The sequence below is a fragment of the Rissa tridactyla genome, chromosome Z (assembly GCF_028500815.1).
Source record: "Rissa tridactyla isolate bRisTri1 chromosome Z, bRisTri1.patW.cur.20221130, whole genome shotgun sequence".
Taxonomy (NCBI): Eukaryota; Metazoa; Chordata; class Aves; order Charadriiformes; family Laridae; genus Rissa; species Rissa tridactyla.
In genome coordinates, this window is record NC_071497.1 from 49,566,328 (window position 1) to 49,590,448 (window position 24,121).

The 24,121-nt window shown below is 39.4% G+C and overlaps 1 protein-coding gene across 5 annotated transcripts in view; it reads left to right on the plus strand.

Moving 5' to 3' along the window:
* Positions 1-18,898, plus strand: part of APBA1 (amyloid beta precursor protein binding family A member 1) — a 97,900-nt gene extending 79,002 nt beyond the window's left edge. For all 5 annotated transcript variants that reach the window (XM_054185863.1, XM_054185865.1, XM_054185866.1 and 2 more), the window contains exons 6-12: positions 3,805-3,891; positions 4,485-4,670; positions 8,150-8,329; positions 9,149-9,361; positions 13,190-13,309; positions 13,962-14,102; positions 15,469-18,898. In XM_054185863.1, coding sequence (XP_054041838.1) covers positions 3,805-3,891; positions 4,485-4,670; positions 8,150-8,329; positions 9,149-9,361; positions 13,190-13,309; positions 13,962-14,102; positions 15,469-15,540 — 999 coding nt within the window. In that variant the 3' untranslated portion in view covers positions 15,541-18,898. The remainder of the gene's footprint in view (positions 1-3,804; positions 3,892-4,484; positions 4,671-8,149; positions 8,330-9,148; positions 9,362-13,189; positions 13,310-13,961; positions 14,103-15,468) is intronic.
* The last annotated feature ends 5,223 nt before the right edge of the window (positions 18,899-24,121 follow it).

Below are 24,121 nucleotides of genomic sequence, written 5' to 3' on the forward strand. Positions count from 1 at the left end.
ATTCTGAAAAAAATTCTCCATGCTACTTCTTTAAACAAGTACCTCTTAATTAAAAATACAAAAGTTGGGGGTCTTCTTGCTTGGGCGTTCATCTTTGTGAAGTCCAACTAAGTTAAAAGAGATGCACTGCTTTGAAGAGATACACTGCATTCGTCAAATGTAGTTATTACATATTTCCACTAGGAGGTACTTTTAGTCATAGAAAAGGTATTTCACGGTTTTCAGAGTGTAGTCCCCCTTCTTTGGATAGCATAGAAAAAAGTATCTTTTCACATTTTACTTGGAGTGGATCCACAATACTTGTAGCAGTAAAAAAGTTGATGTTCACGGTTATAATTCACAGCTGATCTGTGAATTTTACATGTGAACTTAACAATTAACTTTTGTTTTTATTTTTCATCGTAAGATTTGAGCTTGTGTGGCAGATATGAACATTTTTAGATAACAACTGATTTAGTGACTGAATGTTATTTAAGATAGAACCCAAATGTGGAAGTAGTTTAATATTCTGCATGTTTTGTTTACTCAGTGTCCTCTGGGTGCGCACTGAGTTGTGGTACATTTTTTTGTAGACATCACGGTAGCAAAAGTGGAAGATTGCTGGGTTTTAACAATTTATAATATTGGAAATTGCTACTAGATACATAGTTACATTTCATTTACCTTAAGTGAAAAGCCTGGAGTCTGTATATTTAAAAAAAAAAAAAGAAATTTCTTTAGATTAGATAGTTTCTGGTTTTTCTAAGAATATAGAAAGAATCTTTTGATCTAAATTAGCAAATAATGTGATAAAGAGCATTTGTATGATAAAGCGTCTTGCATAGAATTATTCTAAATTTTTTTTTTCATGGACCATAACTTCTTTTATGACATTTCTGTGCAGTGTTAAGTCACTTATTAAAATTGGTTGTTCCATATCATTACCTTAGTTTTATGAAATACTTGAAAGTCATTCTTCAAAAAATTAAAATACCAGTAAGACCAGGTGCTTCCATTGCAAGAGTAGAATCTTCAATAAATTGAAGGATAGTGTATTTTGATTAATCTTTGATTCTGTATTGTAAATCTCTAGCTCAAGGATTTTTCCCCCCCTTTTTCTTCTTTTTGGCCTGTGCTTTTCTTCTTTTGTGAGGTCCATCACTCTGTAAAGTTTGGGGAAGGGGAGGAAATTTTCTGAAGTGGAGATTGATTTTGAAAAGCAATTTAAATGCTCCAGCTCATGAGTGCTCTATCCCTTGCCTAGTGTATGTCAGGCAGCTGTTGATAAGTATATTATTTCTGAGTACCAGTGTAAGTTAATGTGAAGAAGAGCCTCAGCATGAGGCAGTTATAATTACTTGTTGCAATAGTTTGCAATCAGCAGGCTATCAAATATTTCTTAGTTTGAAAAAGGTGACTAAAAGCTGCTGTGTGAGCGTTTATACTTGTAAATAAGTGGCACAGTCTAAAGATTCAGTGGCTGCTTTCAGATTTATTTAGGCAAAACCTGACAGACTTAAGTCGTGAGGATCAGTATAAAACATTTGATGTGTCTTGTGATTCAGGCCTCCTATTTGTTCTTCATAAAAGTAGTTAGCCATAAATCTCTATGAAGCCTGTGATAGTAAGCCTCCTTCCTACCACAAGAACACCTGTTAATTTAATTAGCTAAGAGGCTGTTACTGTTGGAAATGAAAGGATATCTGCCATCCTGGTGAGTATTGCACTCCTTCAGTAAGCAGGTCTGTCTGAAGTTCATTTCACCTTGGTCTGAGTTAATTATTACAAGACAGTGAGAATGATGCTTATTTGTATTGTTATTCTTGCCACACTAGTAGCACGTAAGGAATTGATTTGTTGCAATGGGTTGATATATCTCTGGACATAAATTTATTAAACTGCTTAGTGACAAGAGGCCTGTTTTCTTGTGTTTGTGGAACTGAAGTACATACTCCACTGCCTTCCTGAAAAACCGTGGTAGTATGGACATATCTATGTGCAGGTGTCACAGGAAAACCTGTTGTCCAGATATGCAATGCTAACGTTAGTATGAGTATATTTGCACAGAAGGAGGCGAAAGTGGAGGTGAAAGTTGCCTTCTGTAATTTTGTTTTTCCAGGAAAAAGTAGCATAGTTTTAGGAAGGTTAGTTTTTGAAGACTGTTGATAAGTTTGAGAGCATTAGAAAGCTTGAATCTAAATTCATTAGATCTAAAAAAGCTGGAATAATAATGGTTAAGATTCTTCTCTCACCTTTTACGTAGGTGTTGCTTCAAAAGAAGTAACCTCATGGTTTACACTGCTGTAAATGAGGGGAAGCTCCGTTGTTTTTTTTCCTTAAAAAAAAAACAAACAAACAAGGAAAAACCACAAAAAACCCCTTATTTGTTGTGAGTAATATTTTAATTGAAGAAAAAAAATGGAATCTTTTTGTAATTCTTCCTGACTCTTTTGGTGCTGTTTCTTTTCATTTTTTAAAGTAATTGTGCTAAACATGAAATTTTAAAACTTTTTTTATGCCAAAAAGAAAAGGAGGAAATTAATCTAAGCAGGGACTAATTTAGAACAGCTAATAGTCTGTGAGCCCTGGCATTAGCATGCAGATTCCTGCTTGTCTTGGAGTCTTTGTAAGTTCTTTTCTAACTATTCTCCTGTCTCTGTTTGTTCCATGCTAAGCAGATGGCCCAGAAATTAGCCAAAAGCAGGAAGAAGGTGCAGTACAAACTCCATCAGCTTGATGTTATGCCTGTTCTTTTGTTTCTGGGAGGTTTTTTTTTAGCCTTTCTTTTTTATTTTGTGCTTTTATTTTCTGCATCCAGCAAGTTTTTTTTAAGATTTATTTCTGAGCCACCATACAAGTTGACATTTCTCAGAAATCAGTTGCCTGATTGGCCATTTTTTGTTGCTTATCATTAGCCATTCCATGTTAGAAATAGAGTAAAGATTGGATTTATCAAATGGTTTTAGGCAGTACCCAAAGTGCTTACTAAAGAAACAGGACTGACGTGGCAAAGGTTTTAACTCTGTAAAATGATAGATTAAAATGAAGTCTTTTTATTTTACTTTATCTAAGACTGCTTTGTTTGATTCACAGATGTGTCAAATTGCTGGATGCAAAAAAAAAGAAAAAAAAATATGTATATACACACAGTAATATGCTGAGATTGACTCATCTTAGTAATAAGCTGTGTTTATGGAGTTTTTAAGTATCTTTTAACAAATCTAATTTTTTTAAAAATTACAAGCGTTTGCTTTCTGTTAACAAAATATGACTTCTAAAGTGGGTTAGTGCTTGAATAGTATGTTGTCTGACTGTGAAGGTCTTCTTACCAGAACTGCATTGTGAATTGCTTAAACTGTACCCACCCGTGGTACAGGTTTTTCCATTGGTCTCGGCAGTTGCTGTTTGCCCATATAGAAATTCCTCAGGCAAGAGATACTGTTAGGCTTTTCTATGGCTTGTGTGAAAAACCTTCTTTAAAGTGGGATTCATAGTGTGGAGAAAATGGGAGAATCATTTTGATTTTCATGAAATCTTTACGTATTTTATGTTGGAGCCAGGTATAATTTTACTGAATCAGGAAAAATATCAGGGAAGCTTTTATGGGGTTAACAATTTTTCAAATAATACCCAATTCACTTTCACATATATATATAGATGTAGTTTTCACATCTTTGTGTTTATCTTTAGCTTCTGCAGTCTAATACTGTATCTTGCATTGCTGTTCTGGTGACTGTGTCGTAGTGCACCCCTGTTCGTAAGCTAACATCATTAGTAAGTGTGTTACCTAATGTGTTTGTTTGACTCTAATCCATTTATTTGCAGGCTCCAGAAGGTGAATCACAACCCATGACTGAAGTGGACCTCTTCATTTCTACACAGAGAATAAAAGTACTGAATGCAGACACGCAGGTATAAACAAAGATGCCTTTGTCAGTATTGTGGTAGCAGGCTGCTGAAATAGATTTTGATCTACCTGCTAAAATTTGTTCTTCAAATAGTGATGACTCTTCTAATTCCCTCCAGAATTTCCTAGTAAGAAATCAATGCTCAAGAACTGTGTCATACATGCAATTACCCTGGTGTGTCTGACTGCAGAAATGATTAGAATTTGTGGATAAGCTAATTGCAGCCAGCACATTTCTTACAAGCTGTGATGGGTCAAGTATTGACTGTGCCCAGAGTAGCCCAGAACATTTGGTTGTGATGATTTGAAGTTCATAGTCCTTTGCACATGTGTCCCCAGCCTATTCAGGTTCTGATATTGAGGTCTTTATGTGCTTTTCCACAGAAAACACAATTTTAATTTGTAAAACTTGGTCTTTGCTTTACTTTTGGAAAGTGAAGATCTTTGTTTCTATCGGCATCTCCCTTCATGCATGACAGGTATTACAGACTCCACTTAACAAAGGTCTTATACTGCCAATTTTTTGTTTTCATAATACTAGGTGTGCAACAAGAACTCTGTTGAAACAGCTGCTCATGGTGTTTTTTGTGTTCCCCAGGAAACCATGATGGATCATCCCCTGCGGACCATTTCTTACATTGCAGATATAGGAAATATAGTTGTTTTGATGGCTCGTAGGCGAATGCCACGGTCTAACTCCCAGGATAATGTGGAAGCATCTCACCCTTCCCAAGACGGAAAGAGGCAGTACAAAATGATTTGCCATGTCTTTGAGTCTGAGGATGTAAGGAATTACTCGGTCTTGTAATTTACTAGGGGTGGAAATGTAAGCATATTTTGGAAGGCTTGAAGTCCATAGCAAGTGGTCTTGCTTGTTCATTAACTGCAACCAAGTGTTTCATCTAAGCAGAGGAACTTGTGTTCTGTTTGTATGTGGCAATTTACTTTCTGTACCTGCCAATTTACTCACAAAATTGATATTTATAGAAATGCCTCCCCTTTTTAAGCTCCTTCTGTGCCTTTCAGTAACAATGAGACAGGGTCCAGTTGCCACAGTTTACAAATACCAGCTCAGACTCTGCATGTTAGAGTGAAAGTCTATCAGAGATGCTTATTTTCCTGGGGAAATTCTAATCCCAAGTATTGCATCAAGGATCACTGATACATACTAAAAAGGTGATTTTTGTCTCTTTCTTGAGGAGGAGGAAATGGGTTGGGGAGTAGTTGCTGACATCATATCAAAAAACCAGCAAAGAAAGACGGTAATTTCAGCAGTTTCAAAGTATGCTGAATAGAGATGCAGCTGAGTTAATTTTAGTCTATGGTACAGGTTATGTAGGACTTGGTAACCTGTCTTCACAACCAATGTGCGTAACTTCCTGATTTTGTGTGCTTTTAAAGCTCAGAAACTGAAAAGTAAAATCAAACGTAGCAGATTGAAGTGGCTAAATAAGTAGTTGCCAGGATCATAATCAAGTTACCCCTAATAATTTGGGAAAACAAAAAAATCTCATTTCTAAGCCCTCCAAATAGCAGAGTATTACTTAAGACAAATAAGGTAAAAATATAAATTTCTTATAAAATCCTCATATGTCTTCCACTCTACAGTGTGTCAGCAAGGACTTTGAGATGGGAAGGTTTTCTTGAATAAGCAGCTGATTTTATGTCATGGTGAATCTATTCTAAACCCATGTGTGGATAAATTATCTGTTTGCAGATGAATGTGCATATACGACTCACTGCTGAGGTTAAAAAGTAAGGACAAGAGCACTGTCAGAAGTAATCCTCTACCAAAATTTTGACAGAGAGCATAAAAAATTGTGGATATTTTTTTTTTCTCCCCAAAATAACATGTAAGCCAGTTTTGCAAAGCCTTTCAAGAAACTGGTGTGAAAATAAAAAGAGTAGCCAATGTTATTTTCGCTTAATATTACTTGATACACTGCCCACTTAGAGGCTGCTGTTCCTGTGTTTCTTGTTGCAAGTTTGGACACCGCTAGCTCTACTGGCCAGTCGAAAAAGCAGAAATCAGACTGTTAGATTCCAGAGGCTGGGGCTTATTTTCCTTCAGCATGTGTGGTTTGACTACAGTCCAGATTTCCTGAATCTGTTTCCCAGGCTGCTATTAATACTTTGGCTATCTGGAATCTGTGCTTCCTTTTGGGGATCACTGACATTACTTTCTGTGATTAGTTTGAATCAGCCCACATTTGTGTCAGATGGGATCCTCCCTATGCCACTAGATATTGGCTTGGACAGTACAGGCCTGCAGATCCAATAGAATCATTGCTCGGTGATTTGAAAATGTGCAAAGAAACTGCAGCTCTATCAACTCTCCTTAGTCACTGTATAGTTCGCAAGTAGCTTGCCAACTTTCTCTCAAATACCCAAACGACTAAGAAAGAGTTAGAATGGAATCACTGTAGCACCTGTTAGCAGCTTCAGGAGATGTCAGCTTAAAAGATCCTGTATATCCAGTGGAGTAATACAGCCTGTTTATATTATAAAAGTCATGTATAAAACTCATTGTCACCTTTTATTCTTGTGGGACAGCTGGGTGTTTAGAATTTACCCAGTAACTAACACAGAAGCTGTAAGCCCTCAAGCAAGTGTTGGCCAGAATGTGTTTCTCCTTGCAGGAGTCCTTACCTAAGGAGGACAGCACCAGATTTTCAACTGTATTTAGAACTGGATCTTCAAATGAGCTGAACCCTAGTGATGTGTCCAAATGATGGGTGTCTAAATGGGTGTTGATCTCTTCTTGGAGACAAGATACATGTGTATGAATGTAAAGTCTGGGTGTGTCTCCTTACCTAGATTACTGAGCTATGGAGGTGTAGTTTTCCCATTTTCTTGTTGTCGTCTTCTTGCTGTCAAAACTGGCTTGATCTGAGCATTGGTAAAATACTGCCAGTCTAGATATTGGCCTTTTCAGCAACAGCAACCATGCTATTCTCATTAGTAGGTTTAGTGCTAGTTTCAGTTGCTTTAAGATACAATCAACTTTTTATTTCAGGGTTGATTAGGGACCAAGCTGGACTTTAAATACAGATCATAGGCTGTATAAAAATACACCTCCACAGTATTCATTCATCACTAGCACTCCCCCAGGCCTATGTTGTCAGCTGTAGGCCCTTTCTTCTCTTCCCTCCCTTCACTGCAGCCAGCATTGTGCTCCATGGGACTGTTTCAGTGCACGTTGTGGCCAACTCCTGTGTGCAACACAGTCCTTACTGCACATATCGCTCCAGTTAACACACAGCAGTACTCTGCACCATGCTGTGCTGCTTTCCTCTCCAGTCCGTTACCTGTCTCATACTAACCATGATCACAACCTCAAAGGGAGGCATCCCTCTGGTCTGCTGTTTCCATCTGTATCCTCCGCTTTGCATCACACGGAGCTTTGCCTTTATCTGCCTTGTGCCCGTTTTCTCTCACACTGCTGCAGCTGTAGAACAGCTCATGGTGGGAGCAATGCAGTTTAACGAGTGGCACGTTTGATGGTTTTAGGTGCAGAGAAGGCTACAGGAAGTGGCAGGTGCAAGAGGGTGCACACAAAGGACAGGCTGAGAAGGAAAGTGGCAGGGAGCTTGGCAGAGTCATGGGAGCTGGAAGGAAGGAAACAGAGAATGTAGGAGGGAGAAGTTGAAGGAGTGGAGAAGGAGATACGTGTGACCATTTCCAGTCATTTCAAGGCCCAGATCTGGTCACTAGTTCCTGCCCTTTTCCTGTTTCATCTGAGACTGAGGTAGGAGCAGCCAATATGGACATTAAGGAGGGTAAGAAAAAGAGGAAATATCCTCTTAAATGCGGTTGTGTGTTTTCTAGTAGACATTTTCATTTTCACTGCTGGTTTGTCAGAGAATGGCATTGCCTCTGGTAGAAGGGAGGGCTGTCTGGGAGGTTGTACATGTGGGAAGAATTGTTGGTGTAAGCTACAGTCACTGCAGCAGGTATACCTTTACATTTACATTGGCAGTTCTTGCCTGTGAAAGGATGGCTTTATTTGTATTTCTCATTTATAATTGCGTACCAAGCTGGAGTCATGGCACAGGTATTGACATTTTGGGAGTCTTTTACGTTAATTTTTAATGTACAAATATTTTTTAAAACTGGGTTGTGGTAACATGACTTGTAGGTTCATCAACTTGACTTGATGATCCGATCCATTTTACGGTGTGATTGTAACAGAGAAAGTGTTAGGGGACAAGACCATCAGAATGTTTCACTTTTTTCTTTTCTCTTCTCTGTGAACTGCTACAGGCACAGCTGATTGCACAGTCCATAGGTCAAGCATTTAGTGTGGCCTACCAGGAATTTCTGAGGGCAAATGGAATCAACCCAGAAGACCTCAGCCAGAAGGAATATAGTGACTTGCTCAATACTCAGGACATGTACAATGATGACCTGATTCACTTCTCCAAATCTGAAAACTGCAAAGATGTATGTCTCATTTTTTTTCCATAAAAGCATTAAGCTGCTCTGTACCAGTTGCAGGCCCATGCTGGCAGAAATGAGAAAACCATTAATACTTCCTATAAATGACCTCAGTGAGCCTAGAATATTCTCCCAAGTAGGACACCCTGTCATCAGTTCTGTTTCAAATGCAAATAGTGAACCCAAAATTTATCAACAGTGAAATGATTTACCATCTGTTTGTGTTCTTTTTACCAAACAATTTTCAGACATGTTTGACATTGTATGTTAATGAAATGAATTTAGAACAGATTAAGAGAGTAATACAATTTAACAGGTTACAGTAAACAGTATAAAATTTATAGAGTCATGGGTGTCTGTGAAAGTTGCTGATTCCAGATTTTAAAGGATTGTGTTCGCTGAAAGGGTTTGCAGCTTGGTTAATAAAGATGAACCAGTGCACCCCTGCAACGCACAGGTAGTAGTTTTCCAATCCACAGTCATAAACTCGTGCAATCTCTTCCTGTTTAGCTTTGTCCACCAAAAACCATGGCACCAGGCTTTCTTCCACTCCAGTTTCCTCTGCTCTTATGCAGGAATAAGTTGGAGGGGGTTTTCACGCTCAGCAGAATCTATATTATGTAGTGTTGATTATTTCATGTTTCAATATAAATGAAATGTAGTAAAATGTGTACCCTGTTTTCTTTTGCTATTGAATTAGAAACACAGCTAGCAAATAAGGAAGGGTGTGTGTTTGTTGGTTATATGAATGTTTGGAATTGGGGTATTAGTCAGTTCCATAGGTGTGAAGAGCTTTTTTTTGAAACATTTTTTCTTATGATACAGGTTTACATTGAAAAGCAAAAGGGAGAAATCCTAGGTGTAGTGATTGTGGAGTCTGGCTGGGGATCCATTTTGCCTACAGTTATCATAGCCAACATGATGCATGGAGGACCAGCAGAGAAGTCTGGAAAGCTGAACATAGGGGATCAGATCATGTCAATCAACGGGACCAGTTTGGTTGGTTTACCACTCTCAACATGTCAGAGCATTATAAAGGTATGGAGAATGTTTCTGGAAGTTACATGTTTTAAAATGATTACTTAATAGGAGAGAAGAAAGTATAGAACTCTAAAGTAAATTCTTACCAAGGGTTTGTATAGCACTTTCCATTTCATCATCTTTAAACTACAGTGGGAATTATGCTACACCAATTTTCTGACTCCCAGAAAGTGAGCTATGCCATTTACTTGTATAGATAAGGACTCCGCAGAACTTCACTCCACAAGTCAATATTTCGTTAAGAAGGAAGATATTATGCATCTGAAGACACTTAGAAGTTTTATGTGACAAAAGGAGGCACAGGGTCCTAGGCCATATTAGCTGTTTAAATGCCTTCTAGTATCTGGCTGAAACAGATATGATGCTTTTTTGGTATTTTGTTTATAACTATTTTTAAAACTGTAAAACTTTGAATTGAAGACATACTTATCCTCTGTAGCAACTTTGCCTGAGTTACTTGAAAGTGTGATGCTTCTTTTCTTTTGGCTAAATGGGATATTTTAATTAGAAGAGCTTTTTTCTAGTTGTCAGAAAAGTATGTGACTGCAAAAATCATGCAGGTCAACTGAAACTGAACAGTGCCTGGGGTGGCTGTAGCATACAAGGGCGTAGGTATTTAAATATCAGAGTTTCAAGATCTGGAAAGATGCATCGTTAGGGAATGTTTGAGATGGAGCTATATGGACTTTGTTATTTATTGAAATAGCCCCACGGAGCTTCTGCTGATCATAACATGGTGACACATAATGTAATGCTGGTAGTGTACTATACAGAAATTCTTCTCTGATTTCTAGAAATATGACTGTTAAACTTATTTATTTAAGCAACTTTCTGGTAACAAGTTGTATTATGTAATATGTTTTTTTGCGTTTTGTGCTTTTTTAAATCGCAAAGTAAGGTTTGTATTTACAAAGCAAAAAAATATTGACTCAAAGTAAATTTTTATTTTTTTGTCCATGGATTAGTTTCTTAATACTTGAATTAAGATGTTTGCTGTAAAGAATTCCTATTCTGGTTTTCAAAAATGTTAATGCTGAGCTCATATGAGTAATAGATGTGAAAGTCACTGAACCAGCCATTTTAGATTCAGTGACTAGAAATGACAGCCTGGAAGCGTAGCATGCTAAAAACATGGCAAAAAGGATCTTACATTTGTGAAGGAAGGAAAAAAGAATCATATTAAATATCTTTGTGCCAGCTTCAGTGGAACATTACTCCCAGCAAATTTAGGCTTTTCATGTAGCCATGCGTGTTTCCTATCCCACATCAGTTTTATTTCTAAACTGCAATGAGTTACGCTTCTCTGGTTCTGAGCCTTTTCAGGTGGAGTTTTGTTGTGCTCATCTGTACTTTCTCAAATGAAAAACAACCAGCTTTGCTGTTTTGAGCTTCTGCAGACCTTTCTTTTCCTCACTGATACTTACTGCTGTTGCCATAGGAACTGCTAGTCATTTATTTTGTCTTTCTAAAGAGAAGATAGTCTGTATGTTTGCAGATCTTCCTAACCATACATCTGGAGCTGTTCATACAGCGCTTCTGGTAACAAGTACATACACCACTGAATGATCTAAGCACACATTTAAATGAGGCAGAAATATCTCAGAATTTCAGATTTCTTTAGCATGCTGTAAGGTCTCCTATGAAAAGATGAGAATATTCTGTAGATATTATGTAGAATATGTTGCAAGTACTTAAAATAACATAATTTCAGTACTATAGATGTAATCTCTGCTACTAATTGACCATAAACCAGTTGCAAACTGACAGAGCTCAGAAGAATGTTTCCATACGTGGTGGTTATTCCCTAATTGTATTATGCTACTTGTATCCTTTTCAGAAGCATCTGGTGCTGGCTCCTATCAGAAGCAGACTCAGGGACTAGATAAGCAAATAGTTGATCAAATGATGGAATTGTTTTGTTTCTGATCAGCATATATTACCAGTCTGCATAATACTGAAAATCAGCCACTTTTGAAATACATGTGCTTTCTGTAAAATTAGAAAATTATTTGTTGGGGACTACAGTACTTTTTTTTCAAGGAATACATATAAATAACTTGCGCACTTGTCATGGAAGTAACAATGCAATTATATCATCTCTGTTGAGAGCATGTAACCTGAGTGAACTCAGATGACGGAAGTTAGACACCTGAATTCCTCATAGAAATGACCATTTCCAGTACTCCGCATGAATCCTACCCTCCTGGATTTAGCAGGCTGAGGCAGAAACCCCTCAGACTTTTGAGTAAACATTGTACCCACGATTGTTTGGTCCCTGCCTTCTACTATGTGTGGTGTTGCGAAGACCTGCATATAGAAGATGAATGGCCCCTGAGCACGTGTGGTGTGCTGCTAACTCCTCGCTAGAGTGGTGGAGTCATGGAAGAGATGGTGGTTGGACCTTCTTTCTGATAAGAGTGGGGTAGAGGCAGTTCCCACAGCCGTGTGCTTTGTCATTTTGTGTTCACACACCCATTCTCCTGGAGCCACTCTTAGTAATGAGCCAAGCTGAGCTCAGCACTGTGTGTAATTGAGGGTAGCTGTTTCCCATGTGATGATTGCATCCAGTTTTTAAGGCACTGACAAAAAAACAGACTCTAAGGCAATTCATCTTGGCAGAATGCCAGTCTAGTTGTTCAAGTCACTGCTGAATCTGGAGTTTAGCTCAACAGAATCAGCAGCAGTAAACTGGATGTAGAGACTTCAGTGTATTACCTTAGCTATAGTAGGAGTTATTTTTCAGAATTAACTTTTTGAAGTCATTGTCAGACACCTGTTATTTGTAGTGGGATCCAGATTTCAATTTTACATAGAAAAGGAATTCAGAAGCAGGTACTGGAATTGGTAGGTATTGTATGAGGTAAGGTGGAAATTGCTGTATTCTTTATAAAGTATTTCTTTCTTGATGTAGATTTCATTTATGTGTTTATTTATGGCTAATCTTTTGTGTGAATGATGCATTTCAGAAAAATATCTTAACAATCTCCAAGAGCTCTGAATACTTGAAGTTGTATAAGGGGTCAGATTGCAGTTATCTGTAGTTTTACATTTGAATTTTCGTGAAGACATAAAATCACAGAGTCTCTGAGGCTGGCAGTCACTGCTGAAGTTGGTGTAGACCAACACTTTGGTTCAAATAGAGTAGATTGCTTAGCGCTGTGACCACTGCGGTTTAAATAACTCCAAGGTTGGATTCTCTACAACCTCTCTGGGTAATTTGTTCCAGTGCTTTACCACCCTGACAGTAAAAATAAATTGTCCTCCTTCAGTTTTCTTCTGGTAGCAAGGAGTTCATGATAAGTGTGATATAACTCATTTAGAAGGTAGGAGGAACAGAAATTAGGAGCACTGCTTATACAAGCATGATAGGAGCAGGACCTGCCATTTGCGTGACAGAATTTAATATATCCTATTAGGGAAGCCGCTTACTTGTAACTATCTTAGCTGCTTACTTAAAATTTTATTTCCCATCCACAGTCATTGGCTTTTTTGGTGAGCTGTGTAGACCTGTTTACTATTCTTTTTATACATGATTTGCATTATCAAATGAAGAAATTGCTGACAGGAAGCTGGTGTTCTTAAAACAACTGTGTCAGCTTCTTGGCAAGAAAAAAATTGTTATTTTATCGCCATTTCACTAAATATTGTGATACTTGTGTGTAGCATTCACTGATGAGATTCTGTTACTAATGCATACAAAGAGCTGTTTATTCAGGGCCGTTTCCATGTCAAAATTTTAACACTCCCCCCCCCCCCCCCCAATGCTTATGTTAAATGTTTCACTCTATCTTTGCCGGGATTTGTCATGCTGATTTCTTTCCACAGGGTTTGAAAAACCAGGCCCGAGTTAAACTGAACATAGTTAGGTGTCCTCCAGTAACCACAGTCTTGATCAGGAGACCGGACCTCAGATATCAGTTGGGCTTCAGTGTGCAGAATGGGATTGTAAGTAGCTTCCAGACTCACTGGTTAAGCTTTAATAGATGTGAAACTTCTTATCCATTTCTGGATAAGTTTCACTGTGGGAAGAGGGAAGCCGACATTTTCTGCCTTTACAGCAAGCGGGACTTTGCACGTGTTAAGTCTGAGATGTAAAATCTGAGTTAATCAAAGCTGTTTTTTTTTCTTTGACTCTACTTACTTCACAACTTAGAGTCAGCCAGAGGAACAGAAAAGATGCTTTAAGTTAGAGAAAAAAAAAATGTGTAGCAGAGGCTGTTTTCAATCTGCATCATTCATGTCTCTAACCAAGCCATTGCATGATCTCAAAAGAAAACGACTGACCTCGACCTGTTTTGTTGTAAGGCATCTGCATCCTGAACACTATTAAACTGTGGTCCTTCATTGACCCTTAAATTTTCAAGCCACAGCACATGTGATGTACAACGCAAACAGCCTTTTCTGACAGTTTGTTCTGCTCTTGGAAGAGAAATTTGTCACTAACAGATTTTACTTCGAATCAGTGATGGATTACATTTTAGAATTTGTTGCAAGCCTCTGTGTTTAAATGCTGATTTACAGTTTGTAGGCAAAAATGAGGAATCTAAAGCCTCTGTTCCTTATCCAGGCCCTGATAAATTTGTCCTTCCCCTTCCAGATCTGTAGCCTTATGAGAGGAGGCATAGCAGAGCGAGGAGGTGTGCGTGTTGGCCATCGGATCATTGAAATCAATGGACAGAGTGTTGTAGCAACACCCCATGAGAAAATTGTTCACATTCTCTCAAATGCTGTTGGTGAGGTAAGAGCAGGCAATGTGTCTAGACAATATGACATAGTTCATCACTGTTACCAGTAACAAATGAAAACAGTAACGAGTGGTGGCCCTCAGGGGACCATACTTGGACCAATATGTTTTAATATCTTCATCAATGACATAGACAGTGAGACTGAGTGCACCTTCAGCAAGTTTGAGGATGCTCAGTGGTGCTGTTGATAAGCTTAAGGAAAGGGCTGCCATTAGAGGGACCTTGACAGGCTTGAAGGAAGAGCCCATGTGGCCCTCATGAAGTTCAACAGGGCCAAGTCCAAGGTCCTGCAGCTGGGTCTGGGAAATCTCCAACATTAGTACAGACTGAGGGATGAGTGGGTTGAGAGCAGCCCTGTGGAAGAGGACCTGGGGGTACTGGTGGATAAAAAGCTGGACATGAACCAGCAATGTGCACTCACAGCAAGCAGAAAGCAAATTGCATCCTGGGCTGCATCAAAAGAAGAGTGGCAGCAGGTTGAGGGAGGTGATTCTGCCCCTCTACTCTGCACTAGCAAGACCCCAACTGGAGTACGGTGTCCAGCTCTGGGGTCCTCAGCACAGGAAAGACATGGAACTGTTGGATTGGGTCCAGAGGGGGGCCGCAAAGATGATCAGAGGACTGGAGCACCTCTCCTACAAAGACAGGCTGAGAGAGTGGGGGTTGTTCAGCCTGGAGAAGAGATGTCTCCAGGGAGACCTTATTGCAGCCTTTCAATATGTAAAGGGGGCTTCTAAGAAAGACGGAGAGGGACTTTTTACCAGGGCATGTAGTGACAGGAGAAGGGTCAGCCATTTTAAACTGAAAGAAAGTAGATTTAGATTGGGCATAAGTAAGTAATTGTTTACAATGAGGGTGGTGAGACAGTGGAACAGGTTACCCAGAGAAGGTGAGGACGTCCCATCCCTGGAAGTGTTCAAAGTCAGGTTGCATGGGGCTTTGAGCAACATGATCTAGTGAAAGGCATCCTACCTGCAGGAGAGGGGTTGAGCTACATGATTTTCAAAGGTCACTTCCAACTCAAACTGTTCCATGATTCTGTGATTCTACCTCTACTAGCCTGTTGGTATTCAAATCTAAAAAATGTAAGTGAGAGCAAGCCAGTACACCATTTCTTTTATTATTTACCCATAGTTCTTCTATGTTTTAGAAGAACCCTAATCTGAAAATATGAAGCGTCCATAACTTTAGATGTTTCATTGATACTAAACATACTGCTTCATAATAGCACCACCTACAATACTTTTAATTAAGCGTATGAAACCTCTCAGGTTTTACCTTTCCCTTCTGTTTCTTCATGAATGCTGTGTTGTAGTATGCATGTTAGGAACATTGATTAACTTGTCGTATTTCCTCTAGATTCATATGAAGACTATGCCAGCTGCCATGTACAGACTGTTGACGGCACAAGAGCAACCAGTTTACATCTAAAGCCAACACTTCACTGTCACAATGTGCATGGAGGATGTTTTTCCTCGTTAGTGCTTGTCTCTCTAGTGCTGCATTTCTGTGTCTGCAGAGACATTTCTTTCCCCCTCTCTCTCTCTCCTTCACAAACACACTGTCTCTCTTCTCTCTCCCTTTTTCCTCTTCTCCACACCATTTTCCTGTATTTTGGGAAGGGGCAAAATATTTCTGCGGGACTATTTTGGTTGCATCTTTTTACAAGTAAAACTTCATGCAGTTCCACATGCAAAACAGGAAAACAGCAGCAGCATTGTTCACAGCAGGATTCACAAAGAAGACTAACTCTGCTTCATACTACATAATCAGTTTTATTTTTGTGGTTATAATTTGACAAATTGTAGTAAATTTGAGTAAATTAAATGTTGCTGAATGAAAGGTGTCTTTACCGACTAGATAGAAGTATAGGGTGCAGAGTGTTCTCTTGGGTATCCTTGCATGTGACTTTGCCTTTCTTGCCCTATTTTCCCACAGACACCAAGCTCATTATTAAAGCTTTATGTCTGTAGGGAAAGTAGAATACGAGAAGGACAGTTGTGCCCTTAGGAAGAATTACCTGCTTATGAAGACTTAGTAAACGCTGCTGTTATAAAATGGACTGCCCAAATACACACCTTTGAATTCCCCTCTGTCATCAGTTCTTCATGATAGTAGGACCCCAAAAGGTACTCTGTGAGTTGCTGAAACATATTACACCTGCATTACTTACACTAAGAAATTTGGGAGGCATTTTTTACAGCTGCCTCCCCTGCGCTGCCCCCAGTTTTCTAACTCTTTGTTTTCTTCTGCTTTGTTTTTAAATGCAACATGTCTTTTGTAGTCCCTTGCCTATTTTAGAGGTTAAAGGAGGGTGGGGATCTTTAAATATCTACAAGAGAAATAGTGAGGGGCTTTCCTGAATAGCTTCACTTTTTCTAGGCTCTTAATTCTGAATTTGGTGCGCACAGCCATGTGTGCCGGTGTATATAGACATTTTTAAGATTGTGCTTGCTATTTATGAAGTTTGAATATAAGAGATCTGCAGACTATTCTAAGTAATTTTGTTGTCTGAGCCAGTTTTAACATATATTTTTGTCCAAAGACCTGTCTAACTTTATTGACTTCCTCTTTAGTTCATGGTATAGATAACAGTAGAAGGGACGAGGTGGGAATAAACTTATTTATTTTGTTATATAATTTAACTTGTGATTTTTTTCCATATGTATGGCACTTAAAGGAGATATTTGTGTACTATATGCACTTGTATGAAGATGATAAACTGTAGGGATGTATGAAATCTAGGATTTGATTGGCCTCTAACTTGCATGCTAGAGACAAAAGGGGATACAGGGGTTGGGTTGATTTTTTTTATATTTTTTTTTTTAAGAGGAGAAAAAAAAGCAGTGGCTTTTCTTCCTAGTGAGAGGAAAATTCTCCATTCTCTGTAGTTATTTTTTATGAGGACTTTATACTGGTGTTTATGCTGAAATTGAACAATGCATTTGGTCCACGCTAATATATTGATTTCTTTTCAAAAACCAGTTTCTGCTGTGTTTTACTATGATAGAAAGGCTCAGTGGGATGAAAACAAGAGCAGGCCATGCACAGCCACACACCACTTCTGCTTTGCAAATATGCTGTTGGTCACAATCACTTGTTTCTCAGTTATTGTGGGGCAGTTTAACCGTTGGACCATGCAATTTAACCATTGCTTGTGGTCCAGTAATGATACCTAGACTTTACTGTGGAGATCCATGGAAGTGGATGCGTGTGTGTGTACATGCGTACGCACGCTGGGTGTGAACACTGCTGAGAGGCATTGAGCACTCTTGCCAGAGGTCCATTTTTGGCTTTCAGAAATCATGGATATCCGTGGGCTGATCAGAGGTAGAGAATAAACTTTGTATTTCAGTAGGCAGTAAATATTTAAGGGAGGTAATGAAGTCATGCATAAACTATGGTAGTAAGTGAATATCTTTTAGTGTTGAGATTATTGTATGATGACTTGATTTTCCTGCAGTTCTTGTTGTTATATGATTTAATCCCAATCTCCTGAATAGCAGATTGCACAAGAGAGTGGTATTAGTATTCCAGGTCAGTACTTACCTCTGCTACCTGACTGATGCAACTAGATAGTGAATAAATTGTGAGTATATTGTTTAACTGTAGACATCTGGTTTATGACCATTTTAACTTTTTTTCCAGAACTTTCCATATATATAGTAATATATGTAAATATGATATATAACCATGTACAATTTAGAAGATTATATACAGTGCAGCCTTTCCGTAAGTTGCCTGAGGAAACTTAGTGAACTCTTGAAGACACAGCTATCATGCTTCTGGTTCCTGCTGTGTTTACACCCTCAGCTTCACTTGTTTCTGTGGTTCTGTCCAGCTCATGTGGTGGGGTCTTTAACTCTCTTCACTGGGAGATGGTGAAGACCTGAACATGCAAATGTATTTAGAGATGAAACAACTGTTTCTTTGAAAGTCTTGCAAGATTCTGTGAACTTACTCACGCTTGAGTGCTTGAACAGTTCATGGTAAATAGGTGCTTAACATTAAGCAAGTGAATGCTTGCAGGATCAGAGTCTAGCAAAAAATCTTGGGTTTTCCAATTACAGAGTGCGCGTAAGATTTCTAAGCTGGGAGATCCATAGTGTGCGCACACTTCTGGTAACAGTCTTGTAAACAATCCCATTTTACTTTGTAAAGGGAAAGAGTTTCAAGGAAGAGGAGCTTGAAAGGGAAAGCTGGACATTCTCTAGACTGTTGCAGCGTTAGGTTACATATGTGAATTTTTACCAGATTCAAAGGAACAAACTGCTGGTTTACATTCCTTTTTCGGTGACAGACCTGAATTCTTTTTCATCCTTGCTGCTTCATACAGTCTAATTAAGTCTTCAGTGTTTACATTAAGGATGAAACATCCCTTTTTTTTTTTTTATTGGCAAGTTTCACACATTTGTTTTGAATCTTGTTTGAATTTGAAACTCAGTGGGGATATATACAGGTTTGCTTGCTTTCCTTGTTTTCTAATTAAATGTGTTTCTGAAGACAGCAGTGTGGTTGAGATCTCTTGTACATATTTAGCTCAGTACCTAGACTATGAAGTTGTACTATTGTTCTGTAAAGAGGGTGAATAGAAATTATTGTAAAGCGTTGGGAAAAGTATAGTATTGTATTTGTAACAATATTGTTCTTTGTAAACATCTAATGATCTCTCTATATAAATATAAATATATATATAAATATATGTGAGCCTGGAATGTTGATACTGCACATCTATTGAATGTAATTCCTCAGATGTTTTTTTGCCACAGGTCTCCGACCTCTGTAATGAAGCTGCAGTGGTTTGATTTGGGGGGGAGGGCAGGGGGAGAGGAGTGGGCTTTTTGTTTTGGGTGTTGGGGGGGTTCTGGCCAGCTGTTTTGTTGTGATGTATTTACTGTGCTACATTCCTTTATTTAACAGAGCGCTAATGTCTGTAAGATTTGCAACAATAAAATACGAAACAAAAATACCTCAGACAAGGCTGAGAGTTTGCTCATACTGATCTAAGGGTTGGCTTGCCAATACTGAATGTGTAAATACTTGGAAGGTGTCTGAATTTCTCTTTTGCCACTTAGTCTGGAGTAATACTATACGTATTTCTGCAGATGTGAACGGATGCTATTAACTTTATTTTTAAAACAGCATTATTTTCAGGTAATAAATGATACGAGCACTCCTAAACTAAGCTGATTCCTCATCTAAGGTTGCATGCCAGTTTCTACCACGTGAAATGTCACTATGTTTGCATCTTCCAAAAATACGTTATTTCAAGATAAGTGTCAGAATTATTATTTCATTGTCAGAGTTATTTTAAATATGCTTTTCTCATAAATGAGGCCTTGCTAAAACTTCTTTACACTTACTGTAATTTCTGAAACCACTGTTTTTCTTCAAAGGTCATCAGCATGGTTTATTCTTAAAAACCTACTATCATTTGAATAAATAAAAAGTAGAATTGTAATATGTCTGTCTTTAGAATAAATCCTGGAATTGCCTGTGGTAAGGTTAGAAAATATTTATATAATGAGAGATTGATTATGAAAAACATGATGGTATTTGAAAGTCAGCCAGCAAAAGCCAACAAAGGAGCATTTCTTCAGGTGAGGCTTCACAGGTTTTTCTGTGCTTCCTGGGTTGTCGTGAGTACTTTGAAACTACGGAAATTAAAAACATACACCATGGCTGATTCAGAAGAAAACTAAACGTGGGCCTTCAGCCACAGGGTGGCTGTTCGTAACATGAAATACAAATATTGCCAGCATGGGAGAATGAAGTATTGCTTAACTTCTCACCTTATTGGCTTAAATGATTGATTGGAGAAATAGTGAAGTCTTTGGTAAATGGTGCAGCAGACAGGCTGAGGTTGCTTTCTGTTTCCCTGCGTGCCACCCTCCATCCTCCTGTTTTTTACTGTTCTCGTTAAAGCTTTACGTTCTGATTTCTGTATTACAAACTTTTCCGTATTTCAGTGGATAAACCTAAGCCTGGCTTTTCCTTTAGCAGTACAGATATAAATGGCACAGATTTGCTGTCTTCACAGGGGACGTTTCTTTTGCCCTCACCTCCAGTGTGTTAGTGGTTTGTATGCACATGGGGAGGACGAGTGGACCCCAGTTCCGGCACCCTGGGGTGCCTTGGAGGCTGGAGAGGTGCTGCTGATACCCTGTGGGGACGGGTGGTGCCTGAGAACGGGGCTGGGATTGTGATTTTAAGAAATGGTCCGTGCGACACCTGACCTGAAGAGCACCGTACATGGAGGGGTCGGTGATCCGCATGTCGGTCGGTGAACATGAGCAGACCCAGGTGCGTGCTGTTCCTGCTCTGTGCCGCTCATACAGCGTGGCCTTCAGGGGCGTCCCTTGGCCACAGCATAAATTTAGCTGGTCGAATACAAGAGAAGAGGGGCCCTGCAGGCAGCCCCCGCTGGCTACTGGTGGTGGCACTGCTTGTGTGTCCTTGCCTTTGCCTAGAAGCGCAGCAATAAGCTCTCCTGTGAACATCCTTTTGTTTGACAGGAGAAGTGGTGAATGGAGTTGTTTTATTCTAAGAAAATCTTGTAATAGTTCAAACGACCAAAACGAGGTAACCCTTGCACGGGTGGGATCTGCACAACTTGTTGCACCCTGATGGTTGGCCTGTTCGATGCTACCAAACTTGAGGTTAGCATCTGAAGGGATGTAAAATTATCTATACTATCCTCTTTCTTTATAGCATTACCTCTAATAAATAGCATTTTAAATGAGACTTTACAGAGCCTGAGTGCCTTTCTTACTGGGATGATAACAAACTAGCACCCCCTGGTGCGAAACACGTATGCTTTGGAGTTTGGGTTTTAGTTCTGCCAGTAAGGCAAGAATAATGTCCTGCCATTAAGCGAGAAGGTCACTGAGCCAAAGAAGCAGCTTCTTTCAGACAGTTTGTATTTTAATTAGAGTTTGCAAATTAAGAACCTTCTTTTATAAAGGGTAGTGTTAGAACTCTGGACACCAGTTTTTACTGAAAGCCTGCTTTGTATCTGAAGGTCTGCATTTTATGACTGGAGCTTTTAATTTAACCCATAGTACTGATAATTTGCAAGGTTCTTCGGTACTGCCTTTGACTGCTGCCTCCACAAGACTGGTGTATAATCATACCCTACAACTGCACAGGTTACCAAGCTTCAGAGCCAAGAAAATGTGTCTGGTTTGTACCTTCAAATAAGGTATAAAAAGCATAAAATTACCCACACTGTGAATGTGCATCCTGGTAGATTTTCTTTCTCTGTTTTCAGCAAGGTGACAACCACTGAACAGGGATTTCATTGGCCTCCGCAAGGAAGAGTGGCTGTAGGTCGTAAGGTGTATGTAATAGTCATAGATCATTAGAGAAACTGTTAGATGTTGATGAGCTTGGTGTACAGGAATAAGGTGTATGTATACATTTAGCAAACAGAATTGCGTATAATTCATGGACATTATCCATGAATCTGCATGCTGACTTTTTTTGAAGGACTGCGGCAGCAATTCTTAGGAAGCCAAAGAATTGTAACAGCATCCTAATTAAGAGAGATGCTTCTCAGACGTAGTGCAAAGTAACTAACTGCAGCACGTATGGGAAGAGAGCTGTAGTTCATTCTTAAAGAGGTTGGTTGTTGCTCTAAGTGTCAATCCTAACTATTGTTTCTGTAAAACACTCCTGAAGGGACTTGTTTTTATCCTTCTCCAGTACAAATGTTGTTGGATAGCTTCGTTTTCTCTGCCAGACTTGAAACCTAGTGTCTACTTTAAGTGTTTATATTCCAGCTCAGACAGGCAACGTATCTGTAATTTATGCTAATTCTCATGCTTTCACAGCAGCAATTTTGTGCAGAATTTTTCCCCACTGGATGATTTTACCAATGATCAAATTAAGATAACAGAAAAATGTCTCCCCGAGCCTAAGCTAGGCTAACAGTGTGCATGTGTGTATGGGGGAAAGACATAAGAACGACTTTCAGGAGAGTAAACTGAAACCAGGTACAATTATTTTCCACCGTGAGTCTATCTTTTGTGCTTAGCCTTCTGATAAGCATCCACTTATCCCTTACCCACTGATGCTTCTTCCCACTGTCTTTACCCTGTCGCAGTCTGTATCTTCTCTGCCCTTCCCCCCTCTTCCATCCCATGGAGCATCTTCCATGGCTTCGGTGAATTTCCCCGCTGAGTGAGGAGTTGTGTGTACCATGCCTTCCGCAGAAAGCATCTTCAGGCGACACCATGGAAGTTCAGGAGATGATGTACCCTGGCAGCAGTGGGGAGAGAGACAGTATGACAGACTGCACTGAGTTTTGTGGCCGCGTGTTTTGGAATGAGGTGGTCTGGGAGTAAGAGCGGGCGTCTCGCCCACTAGTAAACTCCCATTGCTCTAGCTGGTGGCTTTTCCATCGGGTGAGAGTTGCAGGATGAGTGGCAAAGGCATCGTGATTTGAGAGTGCTGTTGATGAAGGGGGACTTTTTCGTTAGTTCTGAAGGCTGCCTGGACAAGAATTGAGACTTCATTTTGCAAATGAAAGGGGCATGAGAAGTTTGTCTTTTGAATGTATGATAGCTTATAAAGCTGGTATGTTGTTTTTTATTTAAAAAAAAAAAAGTCACTGGTGGGAGACTGGGTCTGATGAAAGAGATTTGCATAAATTTTTCCTTAAGGGATTAAAAAACACTTTAGGAAATGAAAATTATTCTTCTGTTGCTAAGGGCTGCACTCTCACTGGAACTGTGGTGATTAACTTAGCTGCTAGACACCTTGCAGCTCTTGAAATCTTTGCATGTTTTAAACTTGTTGAAATAGCATTAAGTGTAGTGTGTCCCTTACCTTATGTCTGGCTGAGATTCAAATTATGACAAAGAAAAAGAAACTGACTATGCTACTGTGTCTCTGGGTGCCTGAGGATAATGAAATTAAAACTTGCTACGTTGTTTGGATATATGGGCTAGGGGCTAGCGAGCAAAAGGGTGTCCTGGGTGGTGTATAATCCTGGCAGTTCCAGTCCAGTCCATCATACCCAGTCAGGTTGTCAAGTCACTGGTGCAGAACTGAGCACAGCCTGGCTGCAGAAACTGGCCTGCTCGGTGTTCAGGCCTGGCTCCAAGAAATATGGGAATTCCAGTATTTTTTTTTACGCGCTGATTCAGCTACAAAATTTGCAGGTGTGTTACATGAGGTACATGGAGAACAGATCGGCTCCGACCCTGACTCTGCTCCATAAGCGCTCTCCACATGCAGTGATGCTGGTTACGCTGGGTGCAGACCTCTGGGACAGGGAACAGGGATAACAGAGCGGTGAGTATTGCTCAGAAAAGTTGATGACTGAATACTTTCTTTTTTTTCTTCTTTTTTTCTTTTTTTTTTTTTTTTTTTTTTTTAAATCTTTCCCTCCATTCCCCCATTGTTTCTCTTGGTGCCTGTTAAAGCACGACTGGCTAAAAAACAGGTCATGTTTTGTGCAGGTAATGAAGGAAACACCTTACCTGTGTAATAACTTGATTGATAGTTTTTATAAACAATTTTGGCACTTGTCCTGGAGTAATTACCTGGCAATTAGAAATTTAGCTCAGGTTAGTCCCGTCGCACTGGGATAATGAGCAATTAACTGAATTGTGATCAAGTCAAGCACAAGCTTATGTTGCATCCAGACTTGTAGCCTGGGGACCTTTGCAGACTTTGCTCCCCGTAGTGCTGCCGGGAGTTTATACACAGCGATGTAAGCGCTGTCAAAAGCTACTGTGAGTACAGTTTCCACTGCTGGGATGTGCGTGATTTTCCTCTTCCACAATCTAGTTTTGTAAGGGTAATGAACAACTGGGAAAAGGAATGTAATGCTGAAGATCTGAAAGAACTCCCACTTAAGATGATGCAACTCCAGCAAGTTGAGCTGGAGTCTTAAATGTGGTGGAATGGCAAAATACATAACAGAGCTGAGGTAAAAGCTAGCATAATGAAGCAGTGTGTTCCTGTGGTGTTTTCCTCCTTCTCCGAGACAAAAATCCCTCAATTT